This window comes from Phoca vitulina, unplaced genomic scaffold (assembly GCF_004348235.1).
Source record: "Phoca vitulina isolate PV1807 unplaced genomic scaffold, GSC_HSeal_1.0 scaffold7, whole genome shotgun sequence".
Classification (NCBI taxonomy): domain Eukaryota; kingdom Metazoa; phylum Chordata; class Mammalia; order Carnivora; family Phocidae; genus Phoca; species Phoca vitulina.
Genome location: NW_022589710.1, coordinates 59877026 through 59901293, shown reverse-complemented (window position 1 = coordinate 59901293; position 24268 = coordinate 59877026). Strand labels below are relative to the sequence as shown.

The 24268-nt window shown below is 43.2% G+C and overlaps 1 protein-coding gene across 2 annotated transcripts in view; it reads left to right on the top strand.

Annotated features, from left to right (window-relative positions):
- FBLN5 (fibulin 5) overlaps positions 1-24268 on the top strand; it is a 75585-nt gene that overhangs the window by 30098 nt on the left and 21219 nt on the right. For both annotated transcript variants that reach the window (XM_032405798.1, XM_032405797.1), the window contains exon 5: positions 22704-22826. In XM_032405798.1, coding sequence (XP_032261689.1) covers positions 22704-22826 — 123 coding nt within the window. The remainder of the gene's footprint in view (positions 1-22703; positions 22827-24268) is intronic.

The following is a 24268-nucleotide window of genomic DNA, read 5'->3' as shown; positions in this document are numbered from 1 at the left end:
CCCAGGACCCTGGGATCATGACCTGAGCCGAAGGCAGACGCTTAACGACTGAGCCACCCAGGTGCCCTGAGCCCTTAGTTCTTATAAAATCTACAGGACTAGAGAGGCAAAGCGAGAAACAGCCTTTTTTTTTTTTTTTTTTTTTAAGATTTTATTTTTAAGTAATCTCTATACCCAATGTGGGGCTTGAGCTCACAACCCCGAGATCAAGAGTTGCACGCTCCATCGACTGAGCCAGCCAGGCGCCCCCAAGACTCTTCACTCCAGAGAACAAATGGTTCCCAGAAGGCAGGTGGGTGGGGGGATGGGTGAAATAGGTGTTGGGGATTAAAGGGGGAACTTGGGATGAGCACTGAGTGGTATTTGGAATTGTTGAATCGCTATATTGTAAACCTGCAACTAATATTATACTGTAAGTGAACTAGCTGGAATTTAAATAAAAACTTAACAAAAATCTATAGGACTAATTGTTTCCAGAGCATTTAAAAAAAATTGGTCCATTATTTATCAGAATGTATTGTAGCTGTTGTCGGTCTGTCTTAGTAAACCACAAGCTGAATTGTGGAAAGGATTTATGCAATATTTGCCATATACACAAAATTATATGACATATGTAAGCCAGAAGCTGATTAACTGTGCACATGGGAGAAGCCAGCACCCGACCCAAGATCCTGTGGGCTTCTCCACCATCACCCCCGGCATTTCCTTCCAAGGTCTCCGGAGGCTTGTTTGTTTCATCTGGCGTTATGTTTCTAAGATTCCCGTCCATGTTGTTGTGTGTAGCTGCAGCTTATTTTCTGCTTTGTTTTGCTTCTTCGCTGTGAGGACATACCGTAGCACAATGTATTGATTCCCTCTTTTGTCAAAAGACATTTGGGCTGTTTTTAGGGTTTTTTTTGTTATTACAAAGAATAATGTTACGAATATTCTTCTGGGAACCATACAGCTGCGCCATAAGGTATGGAAATTTCAACTTTATAAAATAATGCTTTATTGTTTCTCAAACTAGTTACACCAGTTTGCACACGAATCAGCAGTGATGAAGAGTTTCTTTCGATCTACAATCTCACCAACACTTGGTATTGACAGACTTACTGATTTTTTGCCAATCTATAGTTGTAAAATGTTTTATTCCTCATGCTCTTAATTGCCTTTCCTAGGCTACTAATGAGGTTAATCATCTTTTATTTTTATTTTAAAAATATTTTATTTAAATTCAATTAATTAACATATAGTGTATTATTAGTTTCAGAGGGAGTTCAGTGATTCATGAGTTGCGTATAACACCCAGTGCTCATTACATCATGTGCCCTCCTTAATGCCCATCACCCAGTCACCCCGTCCCCCACCCACCACCCCTCCAGCAGCCCTCAGTTTGTTTTCTGGAGTTAAGAGTCTCTTATCATTTGTCTCCCTGTAAATCATCTTTTAATATATGTATTGGCCATTTGTGTTTCCTCTTTTGTGAAATTGTCTGATCCTATCTTTTGCTCAATTTTCTATTGAATTCTTTTTTTTTTTGTACTTGTGATTTGTATGAATTCTTTATATATCTACCTACCAGTCCTTTTCCAATTTATAGGTTGCAAATATCTTCTCCCAGTTTGTGGCTTATCTTTTCATTATCTTTATGGTGTTTTTTGAGCAACAGACATTCCCAATTTTAATGTAGTTAAATTTATTAATCTTTTCTTTTGTAGTTAGTGTTTTTGTGAGGGCTTGTTTGAGAAATCCTTCCCCACCCTACGATTATAAATATGTTTTCTTATGTTGTCTTTTAAAAGTTTTAAGGTCTCTCCTTTCACATAGAAATCTTGAATCCATTTGGATTTTATTTGTGTATATGGTGAGAAGCACAGATCCAGTTTCACTTCTCTCTGTATGGACAATGACTAGTTACCTCAACACCTTTTTTTGGATAGTTCCTTCTCTCCCCATTACTTTGTAATGGCCCCCGTTTTACCTATCAACTCCACACCTGTGTTGTATTTTTTTTAGGGAGGGGAGGGGCAGAGGGAGAGGGAGAGAGAGAATCTTAAGCAGGCTACACCCAGCATGGAGCCTGTCTCGGGTCTCGATCTCATGACCCTGAGATCATGACCTGAGCCAAAATCGAAAGTCAGATGCTTAACCGACTGAGCCACTCAGGTTCCCCACCTGTGTTGTATTTTTCTGTTATCTCTGTTCCTTTCCACTGACAATTTGTGCACCAATACTACTCAGCGTTAATTATTATAGCTTTATAATAAGTCTTGTTATCTAATAAGACAGGTTCCTGCGCTTTCTTATTCAGGAATGTCTTCATTCTTGGGCCAAGTGCCTTAAAACAAAAACAGAAACAAAAACACTCTGTTGAGATTTTTGTTGTAATTTATTGAGTCTTTAGCTAAATTTGAAGAGAAATGATACTTTTACTTTATTGAGTCTTTATATCCTTGAACATCAAATCTCTCCCCTTTTTAAGGTCTTTAATATCTTTTAATAAGGTTTTATAATCTTCTCCAAACAAGTCTTGAACATATTTGTCAAGATTCATTCCTAGGAATCTTATATTATTTGTTGCTATATGAATGGTATCTTTTAAAAAATTTCAGGGTTCCCTTTTGTTGTTAGTATATAGAAATGCAATTTATTTTTGAATATTGAACTTCTATCCAGATGGATTGTGAAATTCTCTTATTATTTCCAAATCTTTGTAGAATCTTTTGGGTTATTTTGACAATCATGCTATCTATGAATAATGGGAGTTTTGTTTCTTCTCTAATTTTTATACCTTTAATATATTTTTCATGTCTTACTGAACTGGCTGGTACCTTTAGAATAATGCTAAATATAGGTGTGACAGTGGGCATCCTTGTCTTTTTCCTGATGGTATAAGAACTGTGTGTAATGACCCCTCATTAAGAATGAGTTTTGTTGAGTTTTCTTTCTTTAAAAAAAAAAAATTTGTGGGTGTTAAATTTTATGATTTTTTTCTACAACTGTTGAGATAATTATATGCTAAAAAATCTGCTTATGTTGGGAATTACATTGATAGGTTTTATTAGGCCACCTTTCATTCATGCCTAAGATAACCAACTTAGTCACGATATAGTATAATTTGCTTAAAACATACTGCAGGATTTGTTTGACTAATATTTTGCTTAGGATATTTTCCTCAATGTCTATATGTTAAAATGGCCTGTCACATTCCTTTTTTTTAAAGATTTTATTTATTTATTTATTTAGTGAGTGTGAGTGGGGGGAGGAGCAGAGGAAGAGGGAGAGAGAGAATCTCCTGCAGACTCCCAGCTGAGCTCAAAGCACAACACACGGGGCTCAATCCCGCGACCCCGAGATCATGACCTGAGCTGAAATCAAGAGCTGAAATCAGTCGCTGAGTTTGGTATCAACATATTAGCTTGGTAGAGTGGATATTCTTCCCTTTCTATTCTCTGGAAGGCTAGAATGATCTATTCATGGAAAGTTTATTGGAATTTGCCAAAAGATCATCAGGGTCTCTTGTTTTTGTTTTTTGGCTTGTTTGTTTTTTTAATGGGAAGATTTTTAGCTATGGATATAACAGTTATGGGACAGTTAGAACTTTTTATTCCTTCTTAAGTCAATTTTGCAAAGTTATGTTTTTCTAAGAATTTGTCCTTTTTGGGGTGCCTGGGTGGCTCAGTCATTAAGCGTCTGCCTTCGGCTCAGGTCATGATCTCAGGGTCCTGGGATCAAGCCCCGCATCGGGCTCCCTGCTCAGCGGGAAGCCTGCTTCTCCCTCTCCCACTCCCCCTGCTTCTGTTCCCTCTCTCGCTGTCTCTCTCTCTCTCTGTCAAATAAATAAATTAAAAATCTTAAAAAAAAAAAAGAATTTGTCCTTTTAAGTTTTCAGATTAATTTGCATCTTTTGGGGGCATTCTTTGTATTATCTTTTGAATCTCTGCTGAATCTGTAGTTCTGTTGCAATTTTCATTCCTAATATGTGCTCTTTTAAAAAAATGCTTTTAAGTCATATTCATTTTATTAGTCATTTTCAAAAAAACAACTTTTGGCTGTGTTGACCTGCTCTATTTCTTTGATCACTTTTTGCTTTTTATTTCATCATTAATTTCTGCTCTTTTGTTTGTTACCTTCTTCTTTCTAATTTTTTGGATTTCTTGTTCCTTTCCAACTTCTTAAGCTGGATGCTTAGCCCACTAATTTTAAACCTTTCTTCTTTCCTAATATTAGCATTTAGGACTATCTATTTCTCTCTGTGTCCTACAAGTTTAGATATGTAGCATTTTCATTACCATTAAGTTCTAAGAATTTTCTGGTTTATTGTGATTACTTCTTGTGATCCATGATTTGTTTAGTGATGAGTTTTAAATTTTACACATTTATGGGAGTTGGCTTATTTATTTTTTTGTCATTGATTTATACTTAGTTGCATTGTCAATAGGGAGTATGATCTGTGTGATACTGATTCTGCAAAATTTGTCTGGAATATGATTTATTCACTCTTGTATCCACAGTGCCTAACATAATGCCAAGAATGTAGAAATTGTTTGGTAAAGGTTTGTTGATCTAATGAATGACAAATGAATGTCTAGTGACCACGCATTCAAAGGATTACCTCTTTCTGCTCAGCCAATTTGTCCATTCCATATTCCAAAGTAGCCTTGCAAATAAGCACCAAAAATTTAATGGCCCTCCAAAATTGTCTTCTATCTTACTCCCTTCCTCCTTTGGCCTGGGAAGCAGACACTGAGTGGGTGGGTGAGAGGATGCTTGCAAAATTGGTAGTGTGAGCCCATCAGAGCTAGTCTTAATTACCTAGAACTAGGTAATTGGTTTCCCATTTGTTTCTCCTGTGACCTGGAGGAAAGTACTTCCTCTCTGCTGGTAAGTCTCTAGAAATGCATGTAAAATGACATCTCCAGGGGAAATTCTTATCTAACTGAATCCCTGAGAGTAAATAGGCAAAATGGACGTAAACCTAGTCAGTGGTGAAGCTGTTTGAGTTCCTGATGTGTACTTGTTGTTCTATATGCTAACCATCTCCACTTCATTTTTAACCCTTAAAATAACAGGTGGGTAGTACCTTGGACTTGCCTAAGAGAATATAGGTAGATAAAAACATTTGAATTCTGTTTCTAAAAGGGCATTTGAAGACAAAGGATGAAAAATGCATATCCATTCTGCACTGGTCAATGAATATTGGTTAAATGAATGAATGGATGAACATTCCTTGTTTTGATGAGTACATTTTCTCCCTTTTGAATAAATACCACTTTGGCATGGAAGGAGAAAAGAGTGAATCATTAACTTCTCTGTCTTCCTAAGCTTTTGAGAAGCCTTTTGAAGATGCCTATTAAACAGGTCTTGAAAGAGAGATAGAGGGAAATATTAAAACATTGTTATTTCAGAGTAAATCTCAGGAAAGATGGCAATGTTTATACATAATAACAAGATTTATATATTGCAAGAACATTCACATATTAAAACAATGTTCATATACTGTAACAATAGCCATCCATTGTAATAGGTTGATATATTATAATAGACACTTGACCTCGACTGATTAGAAAGCTGGTAACTCAGTTGTGCTCCCTTTACTTTTTTTTTTTTTTTTTAAGATTTTATTTATTTGACAGAGAGAGACACAGTGAGAGAGGGAACACAAGCAGGGGGAGTGGGGGACAGCTTTCTGCCCACGGGTCTTGTCCCCATGCTTTCATAAAAGCAGGGGGAGTGGGAGAGGGAGAAGCTGGCTTCCCGCTGAGCAGGGAGCCCGATGGGGGGCTCAATCCCAGGACCCCGGGACCATGACCCGAGCCAAAAGCAGACGCTTAACAACTGAGCCATCCAGGCGCTCCTCCCTTTACTTTTTAAGTGGCATCAGGTAAGAAGCCCTTCCTCATCCAGGTCACCCCCTTACCTTGAGTTTTCTCCCTACTTTGTAATAGTCTGGGTCTGCAAAGTCCTGTCCTCATTTTTATGCAGAGGCAAGTTGTGGGCATCTCTAGCCATGTTTATGTCTTTTCCTCTTGCGTCCTCCAGAGGGCCTCCTTAGCTCTGCATAGGTAAGAGGTGTAGACAGTGATGACGATAGGAAACTCATCTGGAGCATAGAAGATTCAGATTCATCAGCCTTTCCAGATAAAAGAGACCTCAGACCTCGCTTTTCAGAGGAGTAAACAGGCTAAGAAAGACTTGCTTGAAGGCAAGTCTAGTCTGGACTAGAACCTGCCTTTCGATCCTTCTTTTTCCCCTTCTTTTAGGAGGTAGACTCTTTCCCTCTTTCCTTTCTTCCTCCTCCTCCTTCTTGACTTGAAGCTGTAACAATTAACCTTGACCGAGGGCCATTTCCATGCCAGGTGCTGATTTAAAGGCTTTAGTTGCACAGGATCCTCCCAAAACGCCAGGAGTTAATGTTCCATGGGGAAAGCCAGGAAACCAAGGCTTTTAGAAGCTAAAAACAAAGAGAAAAACAAGAAAAATGCTTGTTTAAAATTACACAGCTAAAAAAAAATGGGGCAGCAGGATTTGAAATGGATCTAACTCCAAAGCCCGTATCCCCACCAAACCGTGCCATCCTTTGAACTGAGTTACTAAACTACAAGACGCACCATGTCACAGTCTAGCCGTCTTTTTCCCCGCTTCCCTGCCTCCCTCCTCATCTCTTCTACACTTCCATCTTTCGCCTACTCCAGTCCCTTTCTCGGGATTCTCTGCTCCCATGCAGGGAGACTCAAGACTCCATTCCATTGTGGAGAAGGGGGCTACAGAGCAGATGTGGGCTGTTGGGGCTAAGGGTTAAGCTCTTCAGGAACCTGTCGTGTGCTTCTAAACTGGGACTTGATTTCAGATCACAGGTCGATTATGCCTTTGGGTAGAAACAATTCATACAATTTAGAATGAAATTAAATGAGCAAATAGGCTTTGATTTACAGGTATTAAATTTTCTATTGTGGCAAAAGCATAGAACATGAAATTTACCATCTTAAACATTTTTAAGTGTACAGTTCAAGTGTTAAGTCTATTCACATTGCTGTGAAACAGATCCCCAGAACGTTTAAATCTTGCAAAACAGAGACTCTATACCCATTAAACATTGACTGCCCATTTCCCATTCCTCCCAGCCCCTGGCAACCACCATTCTACTTTGTGTTCCTATGAGTGTGACTACTCTAGGTACCTCCTATCGGTGAAATCATACAAAAGTTGTCTTTTTGTAACTGGCTTTTTTCACTTATTGTAATGGCCTCAAGGTTCATCCATGTTAGAGCATGTGTCAGAATTTCTTTCCTTTTTAAGGCCAAATAATATTCCATTGTATGTATATGCCACATTTTGTTTATCTGTTCATCGATGGACATTTGGGTTGCTTCCACCTCTTGGCTATTGTGAATAATGCTGCTGTGAACATGGGTGTGCAAACATCTCTTCAAGACCCTGTTTTCAATTCCTTTCTCTTTTTTAAGTAGGCCCCTACTCGAGGCTTGAACTCATGACCCTGAGATCAGGACCTGAGTTGAAATCAAGAGTTGGGCGTTTAACTGACTGAGCCACCCAGGCGCCACTCAATTCTTTTGTATATATACCCAAACATGGAATTGCTGGATCATATGGTAATTCTATGCTTAATTTTTTTGAGGAGCTACCATACTGCTTTGCACAGTGTCTGCACCATTTTACATTCCCACTAATAGTGCATGAGGGGTCCAGATTCTCTACATTCTCACCAATACTTTCTTTTCCTCCCTCCCTCCTTTTTTCCTTTCTGCCTTCCTTCCTTCCTTTTTATAGCAGCCATCCTAATGAGTGTGAGGTGAGCAACTAGTTTTTGAATGAATATTCTGTGCCAGGCACTGTGCTTAGAGTAGGAGGCTACAAAGGTAAATACAATGTAGATCCTGCTTTCGAGTCGCTCGGTCTTGTGGTTGGACTAGTCCAGTGTTTCTGCAAGTACGCATACCTGGACAAGCATCGGCTGGGACGCCTATTAAAAACACTGATTCCTGGGACTCTCTCTAGACGTCTTGAATCAAGATCTCTATTTATTTTTAAAAACAAGCCTCAAAGGTGATTCTAATACACACCGTTGGGCTAGATCAGTAGTTAATCTAGCTGCACATTAAAATCTGTCTTGAGCCTCTCCAGTGGTTGTGATTTATTTGGTCTAGGGTGGGCCTCTATAATATATTTTAGAGCTTCCCAGGTGATACAAATGTACAGTCAAGGTAGAGAAACATTGGACTGGAGGATTTCTAAATTCCTTTTTGTTGTAATATTCTGCCATTGGCAGCATTTTTTAGTTCAGCAAATACTTATTGACTTCTTTTGTCTGTGCAAGGCTGCGGGTCAGCTAGGGTGTGAGGGTTGACAGCAGATTGGGCTCAAAAGGAAGGCTTGTGTTGTGTCCTGACCCATCCATACTGACTACCAAGATAACCTTAGGGAAGTTTCCAAACCAGGAGAGGGTGAGGATCATGGAATTCTAATGGAGAAAATCTTTAAAGAAGAAGGGGGAGGTTGACCGTGCCAAAGAATACTGAGAAGTAGTAAGGATAAAGACTTAGCATTGGATTTGACATTGTGGAAATCATTGGTGACCTTGAAGGGAGGCTGTAGTAGGATTAAACACCTGGAAGTCTGATGGGAGTGAGTTAGAGAGAGTGGGAGATACAGAGGTAGAGGAGTGATTGCAGACAACTTCTAGCAAGTCTGTGGCAGAGGGGCACAGAGACGTGTGGTGGTCACTGGGACTTACCTGGGGCCATTTGTTTTGATTGTTCTTTATGAGAATTTCCTTCATGACTGCTACTAACTCTTATCAAAAAAGCATTAATTAAGAACCCAGCTGGGCAGACTCTTATGAACAGACTCATGACTCAACCATTTAGAATCAAGGACCACATTTTTTCAGGCTCACCTTATTGTGCTTTTTAAAAAATATATGGAGGTCAAGTTATTCTGGTTGAAGTGAACTCAGAGAGCTCATCAAAACATAAAACTTAATGCTAGGTTTTACAGAACTGCGAAGGGCTAGGGCTTTGGGGGGGAATCAATTGAGAGCCCATACAAGTACCCACATGCAGAGAGGATGGCTGTGTTTTTATTTTTCCTCCTCATTGTCTCTATGTCTTTTTTTCTTTTCTTTTCCCCTTTCCAGTTCTTCCTTCTCCCATTTCCTCCTCCTCCAGCATCCTTAGCATGGCATGTGACCCTTTTACAAATGGAATCCACTCCCCCTTCCCCTTGCACTCACTGTGCTCACCCAGGTATGTCTGCTCATGGTAACTGCTCTTCGCTCTCTGAACGTGCTGTACCTCTCATGCCTCTGTGCCTTTGTACATGCTGTTCCTCACTGACTTTTGTTTCAGGTGTACAATCTAATGATTCGATATTTGGGGACACTGTGAAATGATTGCGATTAGTCTAGGTGCCCTCTGTCACCATTTAAAGCTACATAGTGTGCAATACAATATTATTGACTAGTGTCACATTGCTGTACATTATATCCCCATGACTTATTTATTTTATATCAAGAGTCAGACGCTTAACCGACTGAACCATCCAGGAGCCCCTGCTATAACTTCTTTATCCATTCATTCATTCATTGATGGATACGTGGGTGGTTTCCCTATCTCGGCTATTGTAAAAAATGATGCCATGAACAGAGGGTTGCAAATATCTTTTCAAATTAGTGTTTTCCTTTTCTATGGATAAATACCCAGAAGTAGACCTGGATCATATGTTAGTTCTATTTTTAATTTTTTTGAAGAACCTCCATACCATTTTCCATAGTGGCTATACCAATTTATATTCCCACAAGCAGTGCATCAGGGTTCCCTTTTCTCCACATCCTTACCAACACTTGTTATTTCTTGTCTTTTTGATAACAACCATTCTTATTGTGGTCTTGATTTGCATTTCCCTGATGATGAGTGATGTTGAGCATCTTTTCATGTGCCCATTGGCCATCTGTGTATCTTCTTTGGAAAAATGTCTATTCAGATCCTCTGTCCATTTAAAAATCAGATTATTTGCTTATTTATTTTTGTTATTGAGTCATATGAGCTCTTTGTGTATTTTGGATATTAACCCCTTATTGGATATATGATTTGCAAGTATCTTCTCCTATCCAGTAGACTGTTTTTTTTTAGTTTTTTAAAAATTTTGTTGATGGTTTCCCTTGCTGTGTGTAGAAGCTTTTTTATTTGATATAACTCATTTATTTTTGCTTTTATTATCATTGTCTTTAGAATCAGATCCAAAAAATTATCACCAAGAACCATGTCAAGAAGCTTACGGTCTATATTTTCTTGCAGGAGTTTTGTAGTTTCTGGTCTTATATTCAAGTTTTTAGTTCATTTTGAGTTAATTTTTGTGTATGGTGTAACATAGTGGTCCAGTTTCTTTCTTCCTTTCTCTCTTCCTTTCTCCTTTCTTTTTCCTTTCTTTCTTTCTTTCTTTCTTTCTTTCTTTCTTTCTTTCTTTCTTTCTTCTTTTCTTTTCTTTTCTTTTCTTTTCTTTTCTTTTCTTTTCTTTTTTCTTTCTTTTGCATGTGGCTGTCTAGTTTTCCCCATACCATTTATTGAAGAGACTGTCCTTCCCCCATTCTATATTTTGCCTCCTTTGTCATAAAGTAATTGACCCTATATACATTGAGTTTATTTCTGGGTTTTCTGTTCTGTTCCACTGATCTATATGTCTACTTTTATACCAATACCACATCATTTTGATTACTATAACTTTGTAATATAGTTTTAAATCAGGGAGTGTGATACCTCCAGCTTTGTTCTTCTTTCCAAAATTGCTTTGGCTATTAGGATCTTCTGTGGTTCCATACAAATTTTAGGATTGTTTGTTCTATTTCTGTGAAAAATGCTATTAGGATTTTGATAGGGATTACATTGAACCTGTAGATTGCTTTGGGTGTTATGGAAATTTTAACTATATTAATTCTTCCAATCGATGAAATGGAATATCTTTCCATTTGTTTGTACCTTCTTCAGTCTCTTTCATTAGTGTCTTGTAGTTTTCAGGGTACAGGTCTTTTACCTCCTTGGTTAAATTTATTCCCCATTATTTTATTCTTTTTGATGAAATTGAAAGTGGGATTGTTTTCTTAATTTCTTGTTCAGCTAGTTTGTTGTTAGTGTATAAAAAGGCAACAGGTTTTTGTATATTGATAGTGTGTTCTGCAAATTTACTGAATTTGTTTATTAGTTCTTTTCTTTAAAAAAGATTTTTTTTATTTATTTATTTAGAGAGAATATGAGCGGGGGGGGGCAGAAGGAGAGGGAGAGAGAGAATCTCAAGCATACTCCATGCTGAGCATGGAACCCAATGTAGGGCTTGATCCCACAACCCCCGGATCATGACCTGAGCTAAAATCAAGAGTTGAATGCCCGGGGTACCTGGGTGGCTCAGTTGTTAAGCATCTGCCTTCGGCTCAGGTCATGATCCCAGGGTCCTGGGATCGAGCCCCACATTGGGCTCCCTGCGCCGCGGGAAGCCTGCTTCTCCCTCTGCCCTTCCCCCTACTGGTGCTCTCTCGTGCTTGCTCTCTCTCTCAAATAAATAAAATCTTAAAGAAAAAAAAAAAAAGAGTTGAATGCCCAACTGACTGAGCCACCCAGGCACCCCTGTTTATTAGTTCTAACAGTTTTTTTGGTGGAGTCTTTAGGGTTTTCTATATATAAAATCATGTTGTCTGCAAATAGTGACAATTTTACTTTTTCTTTTGCCATTTGGATGCATTTTATTTCTTTTTCTTGCCTAGTTGCTTTGGCTAGGACCTCCAATACTATGTTGAATAAAAGTGGTGAGAGTGAGCATTCTTGTCTTATTCCTGATCTTAGAGGAAAAACATTAAGATTTTTACCATTGAGTGTGATATTATATGTGGGTTTGTCATATATGGCTTTTACTATGTTTATTATGTTACATCCCCTCTATACCTGCTTTGTTGAGAGTTTTTTATCATAATGAATGCTGAATTTTATGACCATATGATGTTTGTTCTTCATTTTGTTAATGTGGTGTATCACATTGATTAATTTGCAAATGTTGAACCATCTTTGCATCCCTGGAATAAATCCCATGTGATCATGGGGTATGATCTTTTTAATGTATTGTTGAATTCAATTTACTAATATTTTGTTGAGAATTTTTGCATCTATGTTCATCAGGGATATTGGCCTGTAATCTTTTTGTGTGATGTTCTTGTCTGGGTTTGGTATCAGGTTAATGTTGGCCTCATAAAATGAGTTTGGAAGTGTTCTCTCCTCTTCAATTTTTTGGAAGAATTTGAGAAGGGTAGGTATTAAATCTTCTTTGAATGTTTGGTAGAATTTACCAGTGAAGTCATCTGGTCTTGGACTTTTGTTTGTCAAGAGGTTTTGGATTACTGATTCAATCTCCTTGTTAGTTTCAGTCTATCCAGATTTTCTATTTCTTCATGATTCAGTCTTGGAAGATTACATATTTCTAGGAATTTATCCATTTCTTCTAGGTTGCCCAACTTGTTGACGTATAATTTTTCATAGTAGTTTCTTATGGCCTTTTGTATTTCTTTGGTATCAGTTATAACTTCCTCTCTTTCATTTCTGATTTTATTTATTTGAGTCCTCTCATCTTAGTGAGTCTAGCTAAAGTTTTATCACTTTTGTTTATCTTTTCAAAGAATCAAGTTTTAGTTTCGTTGATATTTTCTATTTTTTGTTTAGCTTCCATTTCTTTCTGCTCTGATCTTCATTATTTCTTTTCTCCTACTAACTTTGGACTTTGTTTCCCCTTTTCTAGTTCCTTTAGGTTTATCAGGGAAGGGTCGCAGGGAAACTCCAGGCCAGTGTGCATCCACCCGTCAGGTTTAGGAGGGCAGGGCCACAGGGAGCCCATCTTTTGGCTAACTCCTATTCATTTGTATTAGGTTACAAGCTAAGCTGCTATAACAAAAAGACCTTCAACACACTAGTTTAGATAAGAGAGAATTTAAATCTTCCCTCATGGTACAGTCCAGAGGCAGGTAGTTCAGGGCGGGTAGAGTGGCTTGGCCAAACTCAATATGTGGCTCTCACTTCTGTATCCAAGATGGCTGTCCTGGTTCTCACCATCACACCGACATTCCAGCCAGAGGGAGGAGAGAAGTGACGAGGGGACCACACACTCATTATTTTAAAGTATGACTCAGAAGCTGTGATGCATTATTTTTATTTATGTTTCACTGGCCAGAATTTAGTCACATAATCCCACTTCACTGTAAGGGAAGCTGAAAAATACAGTCTTTAGTTGGGAGAATGGATATTGGAGGACAGTATCCAATTGTGGCAGCCTCTATCACATCATCTGTCTAGATCCACCCAAATATCTTCTCCAGGAAGTCTGTTCCTCCTGCAAGTGACCTCATGCTTTGCTCCAGCATGGCACTTACCATATTTAATTGGAATTATCTGGTCCCTTATCTGGTCCCTACTAAACTAAACAGACATGACCCATGTGTCATTTATCTTTGAATCCCTAGTACCTACAGCAGTATTGGTTCATGGTGAATATATGTGGCCTAAATGAATCCTATTTAGCTTTTTATTGCCACTGGGACTTGGGCACTTTACTCTTTATGGGGGGTGCCAGAGTGGTCTGGCAGGTCAGTTAGTTGGTTGGCCCCACATGCAGCTCCTTCCTCTCCCTGCCTTCCACACTAGAGAAATCCAGGGATTTGCTAGGGACCAGAGAAGGGTGGCTATAAAAGGACAGCTTCTATTCCATGGGCTGGGTAAACACGCAATTCAGAAAAGTGTTTAATTAGTTCAAATATTTATTTTAGGCTCAAGTGATAGAATCCAACTCTTACCAAGGCCAAAGGGTGGTGGGGAGCAGGTGCGGCTATTTCAGCCCTGGGCTGTTTGGGGTGGGCCTTCACTTCCAGACTCTCAGGACATGTGCCCCCCCCCCCACCCCCCCTCAGCCAGGAGACAACATCCCTAGTATCCTCTTCCCAACCCCTTTGGTCTCTCCATGCTTATCCCCTCTTCCTCCTTGCCTTGAGGTTTTACCTTCTCTTGAGCTGTAGCCTTAAGAGTTATTCTCTGGTGTGCTGGGGTTGTCTGCTAGAGACAGGAGCAGGGTGGAGGGGTGGGGGAGGAGAGGAGACATAGTAGGTTGCTCTCACGATGAAATATCTAGATTCTTAATCACCTGCTGGCCTATTGCTTGTAATTTCTTATGTTGAAAGAGCCATCTGTCACTTCCCTCCCTTGTCCCAGGATTCCAGATTAGGTGTATGTGAAGGAACCGTTCCTCTACATCATTGTTCAGTATCAGGACCTGCCCTCACCTCCCAGATTTGGGACATTCCCAGTTCTATGTTCTCATAGCCCCGTGCAATGCCCTCCACACATTTGTTTCTTTTCTATGGCAGTCTTCCCCACTGGCCTGCAAGCACTAGGAGGGCAGGTGGTAGTGGCCCAGTTTCACAGATAAGAAAGCAAATGCAGAAGGTCAGTGACATGCACAGTGGCACCCTGGTTAGTTAGTGATGGAGTCAGAAGTGGGAGCAGGGTTTCTGAACTCAGGTGTGGGGAACAAAACACATGAAGATTTCGTTATCAGGCTCTGGGAGTGACCTGGCAGGGAGTGTGTGTTGCTGACGATAGGCTGATTCCTTGGGGTGAGTTTGCACAGCTGGGCATTCTCACAGGCAGCCCCAGGCTGAGGGTTTTGTCCTGAACCTGAAAAATGGATTGGATTTCCTGGTTGTGCCCTCAGAGGTCCCATTGGAGCCCATTTTCAGGCCGGAATGAAGGTGTAGCTTTTCCCTCCTCTGATGTTCCTCCTTCTAGTGATTGTTGAAAATAAACTTCGTCCTTGACGGGACATCCAGCTCTCTAGGAGGAAAGAGGAAATATAGCTTACTCCGTCAGGCCAAGCACATGGCGTGTCAAAGCCTTTGGAGTTGAGGACACGCTCAAATCAGCCCTGGGCAAAGCCTGGGGTGGGAATAAAGCCCCAGGCATGACAGGCTGAGGCTTGGGGCTTTACTGGAGTTGGAGCTGTCTGCCAGATAGCCTTCAACCCACGGGGATGAGATACAGGCCTCTAAAGGAATGGATGGTTGAACTGCTTTCTTCTGATGCCCTGTGGCCTAACACACTTTCCCTCTTGCTTTCAGAAAACTCCAAGAATGAAGTGCCTTCATTCAAATATAATTTATTTCCATACTCTCTCCACCATGCCAGGCACTGTGTTAGGAGCTTAAGATACAGATGTGAATAAGACCCAGTTCTGGTTTTCAAGAAACTCTCAGTTTGGGAGAGGGAGATGGGCCATATGCAGCTAACTATGTAATTACGGTATGAAGGGCTGTAAAGCTAGATGTGCTTAGCACATGTTGGAGTAGGGAAGTAGGCTTGATGTGCTAGGTTGCCGAGGTGCCAAAAGAAAGCTATGGCGTTTCTAAGGAGGGGCTATAACATTTTGAGGAGTAGAGCCACATGATCATTTTTGTGTCTTGGATGGTTCTGGAGGTTGTGTTTAGCTTGCCGTCAGGGGGAGAGACTGGAGGCTGGCAGACTAGTAACAAAGTTATTTCAATCATTTAGAGAAAATACCATGAAGCCTTGGAGTCTTTGGGGGGAGACATAAAGAAAGAGGGGAATTTGCAAGATTTCCAGAAGGAGAATTGTGTGAGAATAGGGAGTTGGGGGAAGGATTGAAGAATGCCCAAGGTTTCTAGCCTGGGATACTAGGAAACAGTGATGCCCTTAACCATGGTATCAGAAGAGGATCGGGGACAAGGAGATCACAGACCGTGGCACTGAGGGTGACAAGGAAGTCAGGACGTGGGGCAGGAATAGGCTCAGAGGGGACAAGGAGGAGGAGCCTGTGGGGAGATGCAGCGAAGATGGTAAGATTCAAGGGCTGTAGGATTTCTAGACCGTGCTTGTGGAAAAGGGATGGTCTGCGTTCAGAGGAAAGACACTGTCCTTCTTTCTAATTGGAATCTTTTGCACATTTTCTCATCACTTTGAATCAGTATTTCTAAGAACTCTGTTAATGTTTGGGAAACTGAGTTTACTCATAGGAAATCAAACACCACCGGCTAACTGAAGCGGGCCAGAACTTCTAAAGGCACACGATGCTTTCACCCGAGGCACTCCAACACTGCAGGGTGGAATTGAATAACGGCTGTTTCTGTATACCAGGAGAGCCTTTGGTCTGGTGTAGACTGAGCTGCAAACTTGTTTAGTAAGACTCTAAAATCCTAATAGTGTATAGTAACCCGTGGGTTTGATCGTAGAGAAATACCCAGTTAGGAATCGTCGACTTGATATTTGAACACTTCAGTTCTCTCCTGGACTCCTTGAACAGCCTCTGAAACTCTGAGCAGATTGCATGGATACGGAACCAAGTATCACTCACGAGAATCTAGCCCCTTGCTGCACAAAGTTTGGCCCCAGGGCCAGCAGCATTGGCAAGCCCGGGAGCTTGTTAGAAATGCAGAAATCTACCAAACCAGACCCTGAATTTTAGCCAGCTCCCCACTGGTTCATACGCACATGCAAGTGTGAGAAGTATTGGTCTGGCATGGCAAGTTCCAAATACGGTTTTGCACTGGAATCATGTAGCTGACTTTAAACAGCTTTCCAAGCCTCAACCCCAGACATTCTGGTTGAGTCAGGCGGTTCTCTTGGGTGGCTAGGTTTGGGAACCACTGGCCTGTATAGGTTCAAAAATCCTTCTCTGTTGATGGACAAATGGCATGAATTTCAGTAAATGGAAATCTAGTTTGAGCTCCACGTTTGCTTGGTTTCCAATCATGGTAATAATTAAAGCTTCATGCCCTTTAAAAAAAAAAAATACCACGTCGAGGCTGGCCATAAGCAGCTTTGGCTCCTTGCTGTCGGGACAATTTGATGCCTGACACTCAAGAGGGAAGATACGTGTCCTCCCTTCCTCGCCCCCCCATCCCCGACAACTTCAGTGACCATTCATACGCTGGCAGAAGTTGAATGGGCTTGGCCAATTCTCTGCCCATTTTGAAAGCAGCTGAAGTCAGCTGATGTTTACCAAGCACTCTGATGAAAATAATTACCCAAGACCAATGTGCTCTCCATTAGTTGCATAGTTTGTTTCTGTAGAAGGTCATAGCTAGAAGGGGCCTTCCAGAACTCTCCTCCAAGCTCTCACTTTATGGATAGAAAAATAGAATCCACAGAGAGGTGGGAACCTGCATTCCAGCTGGTTTCATCCAAGAGGAAAGGATATTTTTGTTGTTGTTTGGAAAAATGGACCACATATTTGTTGCCTAATTAGCAGCGCAATATGAGCAAGCTTTGTATTCTAAGCGTAATATCAAGCATTGAGAAAAGTGTTGTAAACACAGAAAGATCTGGTTCCTGACTATTGCCCAGGACCCATAAAACACATGGAGTGCAGATGTCCTGGGATTTCAACAAGCGAGTTCTCAAACGCTGAGGTCTTTAATTAAGCAGGTGTTTGGGAAGTAGGTCCTGTGTAGCTTCCAGCCTTGGCTGGGCTTGTCTCGCTGAAAAATGGCATTGACCCAGCCTAGCAGCAGGCCTGAGACTGGCTTCAGCTGGAGGCGTAGGAATGTGCCATTGTTACTTTCTTCTTTCTTATCAAGCCCCGTTAGCTTGAGCAAGGAAGGAACAAAAATGGGCTGGGAAAACACGTTGTTTCACTGGGTAAAAATTTACTACCAAGGAAATGATTTTGCCATTTCCAAAAAAGGCCTTTGGAAAGGTGTTGCCTTCCAAATACTTTTGGATGTTTTCTCCCAGTGTCACCCAGTGAGAATGTTTCCCTTTGGCTGATGGCTGTTCTCACACAAGAACAGAGACATTCCTCTGAGCTTGTGCACAGGGGTTCACGAGGATGACCCCTCGCTTATCCGCAGTATTGGAGAGCAGAAGACATGGCAAGAGGGAAGAGCATAGGTGGGGTAAATGTTGATCACGTTTGGCTCTGGAATTCAGGTCGGACACACGTACTCCTAGGCTTTCGGACATCTGCCATTGTGGAATCGTAAATGGACCCATAGATGCCAAAGTGCAGAGGTGGAAACTGAGGCCCCATGAAAGAATATACCTACCCTATCTGTTTTCACTCTATCCCAGTCTCCTGCCACGTGTCTACCGCTCTAGGGGGAAAAGTCCCCGGCTGTGGTTACGATAGAGCAGATCATGCTTACAGCCCTCTGAGCCCCAGTGCTGTCAGCTTGGTGTCTTTGGTGAATCCCAGAACAAAGCCAGCCGAGGCAGGGGCATGCATCCCCTACCTTTCACAGCTGTTAGAAATAGCACCTCACTTGGGGAAGGGAACTAAAATTTCTTGGGCACCTACCGTGTGCCAGGCAGTGGCCATAGGACCTGGGCACGCGTTAACTTACGAACTCTACTTAGCTCTATTTAGCAGAACACCTGAGGAGGGTCGGGGAGCCTAATGAACTTGCTCAGTGATACCTAGTTATCAAGAGCGGGAGCCTGGATTCACATCCAGCTCTGCCTGCCCCCGAGGTTATTTTTTTTTTACCCACCAGCCCTTTCTGGGGAGGTCTTGGCCCTTTGGTCTTTTTTTTCCCCTCCTAGGCTTTGGTGCAGGCAGAACGACTTGGGAAATGTCCTTCCCGTGGGCATGGATGAATCATTGGTTTTTGTTTTGTTTTACAGTTTTTAAAGGACCTTTAATTTCAATTAGAGTGTGTGCTATGAAAACCGTTTAAGTATTTTCCCTTTAACTCTCAGGAATAAATGTGGACGTGTAAATGCATCTTTGTATATGGTATGTATATTCAAATATGATAAAGAGCTGGCATGCATATGCATATTGTTTATATTCAAACCGATTTATGACAGTACCTTTAGTCTGTTATGCTTGCTGATGGAGCTCTTTATAGAAGAACCCATGAACCAACGCAAAGATTGTGGTCCCTTCCCGCGGTGTTTCTCGAGTCAGCCTGAAAGAGTCCATTTGTTTTGTCTGGGCTGTCGGGCAGTTGCCTTCTGATGTCTTGGGGCCAGTTCCTCCATCTGCCGCCACTGTGAGATCCCAACTGACCTTGATGGACATCCTTTATTCACATTGTCTTAGCACACCTGCCCACGTGAAGCTTTCCATCAGGTCGGGGATGTGAGAAAATCCTAAACAAGTATCCCTAATATGTGGGCCACTGTCCTGAGGCCTGGGAACCCAGTCCGGCCTGCGGCCTCCTGAGAGGGTGGCAAGGAGGTGACTGATCTTGATGACCTTCCGGAGCGAGCAGTTGTTTCAGATTGAGAAGGTTTCCATCGAAGGCCACTCTGGGGACGTCTGATGGAAGAGGTGACAGCTCAGACAAAGCTGCACAGGTCAGCAGAGCTGTGCCACTCAGTGCAGAGGACAGTTTCTTCCTGGGCAGGTGCAGGGCTGGGGCTTCGATCCGCCACCAGGTTCTGGAGGCGGGAGCGAGCTCTCTCCTCTGGTTGCTGGGGCGCTGGCCACGTGGAGAGGGAACGGACCTTGTGCCACCTGGGGAGAGACGAGCCACGGATGCTCTGGTGGAATCGTCCAGGTGCCTGGGCAGCTGCCCAGGACCACAGCTCCCAGGAGCGAGGCAGGGAGGGGGCAGAGGACTCTAAGGAGACCCTCCGTCTGGGAGCGACATGGCTGGAGGGCCCTGCTGCAGGCCAGCTCTCCCAAATGGCCTGGAGGTTCAATAGGACACACACAAACACACACACACACGCACACGCACACGCACACACACAGAGCCACAGTAGAACATAAAGGATGAATGAATCCGTAAGTAAAGGACTGAATGAACCGAGCATTCTTTCTTGGGAGACTCTTCCTAAGTATCCCACGGGAAAGGAACTAGCAGGTGCGGTTTGCAGACGGGGATAATGACACTTACTCAGGTTGCTGTAACTTGTACTTTTCCATTGATGCAGAAAAGGACCCTTTGCCAAAGAATGTCCTTGGAGTGGTTTGATGTATTTTTCCTTCTGTTATTTAAGTCGAATGTATTTAATGTAAGCAATTCAGCTGTGAGCTGGAATGTGTGTTGAGTCTTTCAGCCCCGGTGGAACCCCGCGGTGAGAACATTCTAGTTTCTGCTCCACCAGGTGTGTAAGCTGACGGTGGTTTTCAGGGGGGTTGGTTGTGGGTTGTCTTTAAAGTCCATACACCAGAAACGGTCCTGCCAGCACGCTGGCTGTGGAAACTTGTCCGGGGGGCTTAAAGGCATTCATGTTTGTTGCTCATGTGTTCAATTCATTCATTCACCAAAGAATTACTGAACATTTACTATGGACGCAGCGTCACACCAGGTATGTTTTTCAGGATATAAAGGTAAGACACACCCTCCAAAAAACTCCAGGGACTTAGAGGGTTCTCAAAAAAATATGTATATATTGACAATCCATTCGGTGAGTGAAAGTGGAAAATGTAGAGTTTTGAACATACGTCGACAGAATTGCCGTCGAATCGAGTTAATTCTTTAACTCAGTAAAAGCGGCGGAGTGTTTCAAAAAATGCACTTTCAAGATGTAGTTTCTAGGCTGGACTGTTTTGCACGTGCGTGTGTGCGTGTGCATGCACGCCTGCATCCTTTCAGGCCCCACACGCCCCTGGGGAGCCCCGTCTGGCCCACTGGTACGAGTCGGTTTCTCTCTGCGGGAGTCCGTCGGCATATTGTGTGTGTCGCGAGTTACACAAATACAGAGTCTTGGGAACTCGGTATCACCAAGTCTAATGGCTCTTCTCCCCTTGGGTCCCTCTCACCCTTTAATCCCCTCAAGGCAGGAAAAAGCATGCAAATTCCTGAGGCATTGTTGTTCCCAGGGTAGGGCTGCCATCCATCACTCCCGGCCAGAAAAATGTAACTATGCGCTGGCCGATAGTGACATTATTTATGATCATAGTCTTCGATAGGGATTGGAGCCTGCGTGGCTGCTGGCCAAGCATTATTCTCTGGTTCCCCTGGGAGGCTTTGCCGGGTGGGCAGCCCTGAGGGTGGAATGGAGGCCAAGGGCAGAGGCAGGAGCTCTTGCAGCCAAGAACAGGCTGGGTTTTTGCCACGGAGGCTGCACGTCATCAGCGTGTCGGCTTGGAACGGAGGCTGCCACCACCTTGGAGCCGGGTTCTTGGAAGCTGCGTATTTAGAGGACTGAAGGCTGGTTTCCCGCAATGCCCAGACCTCTGATCATTTGGGGTGGGGCGGGGATTGATGGGCATCATCGGTGTTGACGTGTCGCAGGGGGGTGGTGGACTGTGGTGGTGTCACCTGAACCCGCCTTGGTGATGTGACCTCGGCCATTCCTGCACAGCGGGGTTTGGAGTCAGGGAGGCAGGGAGCCCTGGGCTCAGCTCTTGGCTTGGTACTTACTTGTTCACTGTATCAGCACAATTTTCCCATCTGTAAGATGGGGGTCATGAGTCCCCCTGGCAGGGTTTGTGAGAATAAATATGGTAGCATCTGTGACGTGTGCTATATACACGCGACCTGTGCACACAACACGGGCAGACCGCATACACACGCGACACGCGCACTACATGTGCGTGGGACACGTGCACACGACACATACACATGACGTGCGTACACGGCATATGCCTGCTACACGTGCTCGGTGAGTAGCTCTTAATACTGTTTCCAACTGCGTGTGGTCCTTTTGGAGGAGGCAGGGAGAAGATGTAGCTGAGGCCTCCCCGAGTGCAGGAGTGAGGGGAGCGAAATGCAGGCGCCCTGCTAAAGTACGGATAGGAAAGGGAGGCTGACGAGGAGGGGAGGCACTGACGTGGGATCCGGGGCGCTTGATGGATCCCGTGCAGTGAATTAATAGATGAATGTTTACGGAAAGTCTCCTCCTCCAGATGAAGTGAGAGTGTGTGGTGTCAGGAGGTCCTGTTATAGGATGCCGAGTACTCTCTCTCAAGTGCAGTGCAGGGAGAAAGGGCAGAAGGATTTGTTTCCATGGAAATAGTTTTGAGAACTGAGTGTGTACACCGGATGTCCTGAGGAATGTGCCATGCGTATAGCTTGGTCTCTACGCTCTGAAGCTCTTGATGAGGGAGAAGGGGCTGACTTGGACACAGGTGCCCGCACACTGCCAGACAGACGGCCAGGGGCATTCAGCTGTGCAGAGAGCAGAGGGCAGGAGGAGATCAGTCCCAGGAGCTCTGGAGCAGGGAGGAAGGCTGCAGGGCTCCGTGAAGCTTCGGGAAGGTGCAGGAGCCCCAGGCTGAACGATTCTCGTGAAGGATACAATCAAGTGGCTCCACTCCTAGCTTCCTTTGGCGGGAGATGTTTATTTTTCTTCTGTTATGTTCTCAGAGGTGTTTCTTGGGCAGTTACACAACAGACCCCTGTTTAACACACGCATGAATCCACCTAAGACAAAACGTGTTTCTAAATCAAGTCATGGTTATTATCAAGGTGACCTGTTTTCAGAAAGTGATGGGGCGGGACCTCAGAAGACTCCCCCAGGATGTGTGTTCTCTTCTTGGCCATTTTCTTTTGTGGATTTCTGGGGAGCAGACTAGGTCTGCCCCCTCCAAAAAGGTCAGTGTCTCCTGGTGGTATCCATCAGGGAGGGGTGTCCGTCTCCTTGGATGTAACCTGTAGACATTATCACCTCCTTCCCAGAAGGACAAGCAAGCAGCCCGCACTCCTGGTGGCTCCAGGGCTCTGGATAAACGTAGGTGACGTTTTCCGGAATATGTCTGTGTTACAGATGTGGACGAGTGTGCAACGGATTCTCACCAGTGCAACCCTACCCAGATTTGCATCAACACGGAAGGAGGGTATACCTGCTCTTGCACCGATGGCTATTGGCTTCTGGAAGGCCAGTGCTTAGGTAACAGCTCCCTGGGGCTCGCAGAGGCTCTTGGAAGTTAATGGTCGCCAGGGGTGTTGTGGAATGGGGGCATAACTGGGTGGCCTAAGGGCAGTGGGCTTTTCTTTGGGGGGGGGGCTGTGGAGCTTGCACTGCTCCTTCAAATCAGTTGTGACCCTCACTGTCAATATCATTATCAGAGTTTTTGAATGTAAGTTTTAAGGGCTCCTATTTGAATTTGCCTAGACCTGCTTCCTTTCTATCTTAGTTAGAAATCATACTAATCATACTAAGAGAAGGGAACACTTGCTTAGTCACAGAAATGTTCCAAGTCTCAAATGTGGATCAGTAGATTCTAACACCTCCTCCCAATACCCACCACACTAGCTTGTGGTCTTTTTACTCTGAAGGAATCAATCATCACCAATTGAGAATTTTGTCCCTTGCAGTTGGCATCTGCTATATGATCTCTCTGTTTATTTTTACTGGAGAGTTATTTGCCTTTCTTCCCCTCTGGTTTTGGTTTAGCCAAGAGAATGAATTCATAGCAATCTCTAGCTGTCACTTGAATTCTATTTCTAGGGTGTGATTTCTATGCTGTGTTTTCTTGGAAAAGCCTTACCAGTTTAAGTTCTCTAAGACACTGTTCTCTTGCCCGAAAATCAGTCCTGGAGGAGTGGAGAAACAAATCCAAACAACATCATGGAAACAAAAAAAAAAAAGAAGGTTCTTTTTTCCAAGACTCCCCGGATTAAGACTTGAGTGTCGGTCTGCTCTAGAGCCCTGTCTGAAGCATCTTTGGGGGCTGATAAGCCAGACTAGACTTGGCTTGGTTCTTCTTTCCAGGCGTGCACTGGAGAGCTGGCTGCACATGGGGGCATTTGTGAATATGATGGTCACTGTGCATTTTAACCAACCTCAGCTATTATGGAAAATTTGATGCCACTGATTTGAACATAAGCAGATCAGTGTGAGTGAGTTATTTGTACAGGAACTTAATATGTCGGCTCTCAGAGCTGGAAGGGATGTTAGATATTATGTCATCCAACTTTTATAGAGTTGGAAACCGAGACTCAAAGAGGGGGAACATTTTGAACAAAAAATCTGGCTCCTCTCTCTCAGGCCAGTTTTTTTTTCCACCACAAGGGAGCGCTAGAGAGGACCAGGTGAGCGGGACACAGGCTCCATTTTTGAGACCTTAGGGCCAGGAAACCCTTCCCCACGTGAGGGGGGCCAGCAGCTGGGACATTTCTCTCCTTGGGAGGGCTGTCCTCTTCCACGGGGGCCTGAAGCTTTGGGAGGGATGCTCCTGTAGGCCTAACGTGGTGCCAAATGCTCAACCCGCTCACACTTCATATCCGAAGTGAAGACCTCCCTGGCCTCGGTGACGTGCCCAGCTGCATGCTGGGAAAGGTCAGGACCAGCGACCACACTAGTCAGTGTGCTTTCCCAGCAGGAGCTGC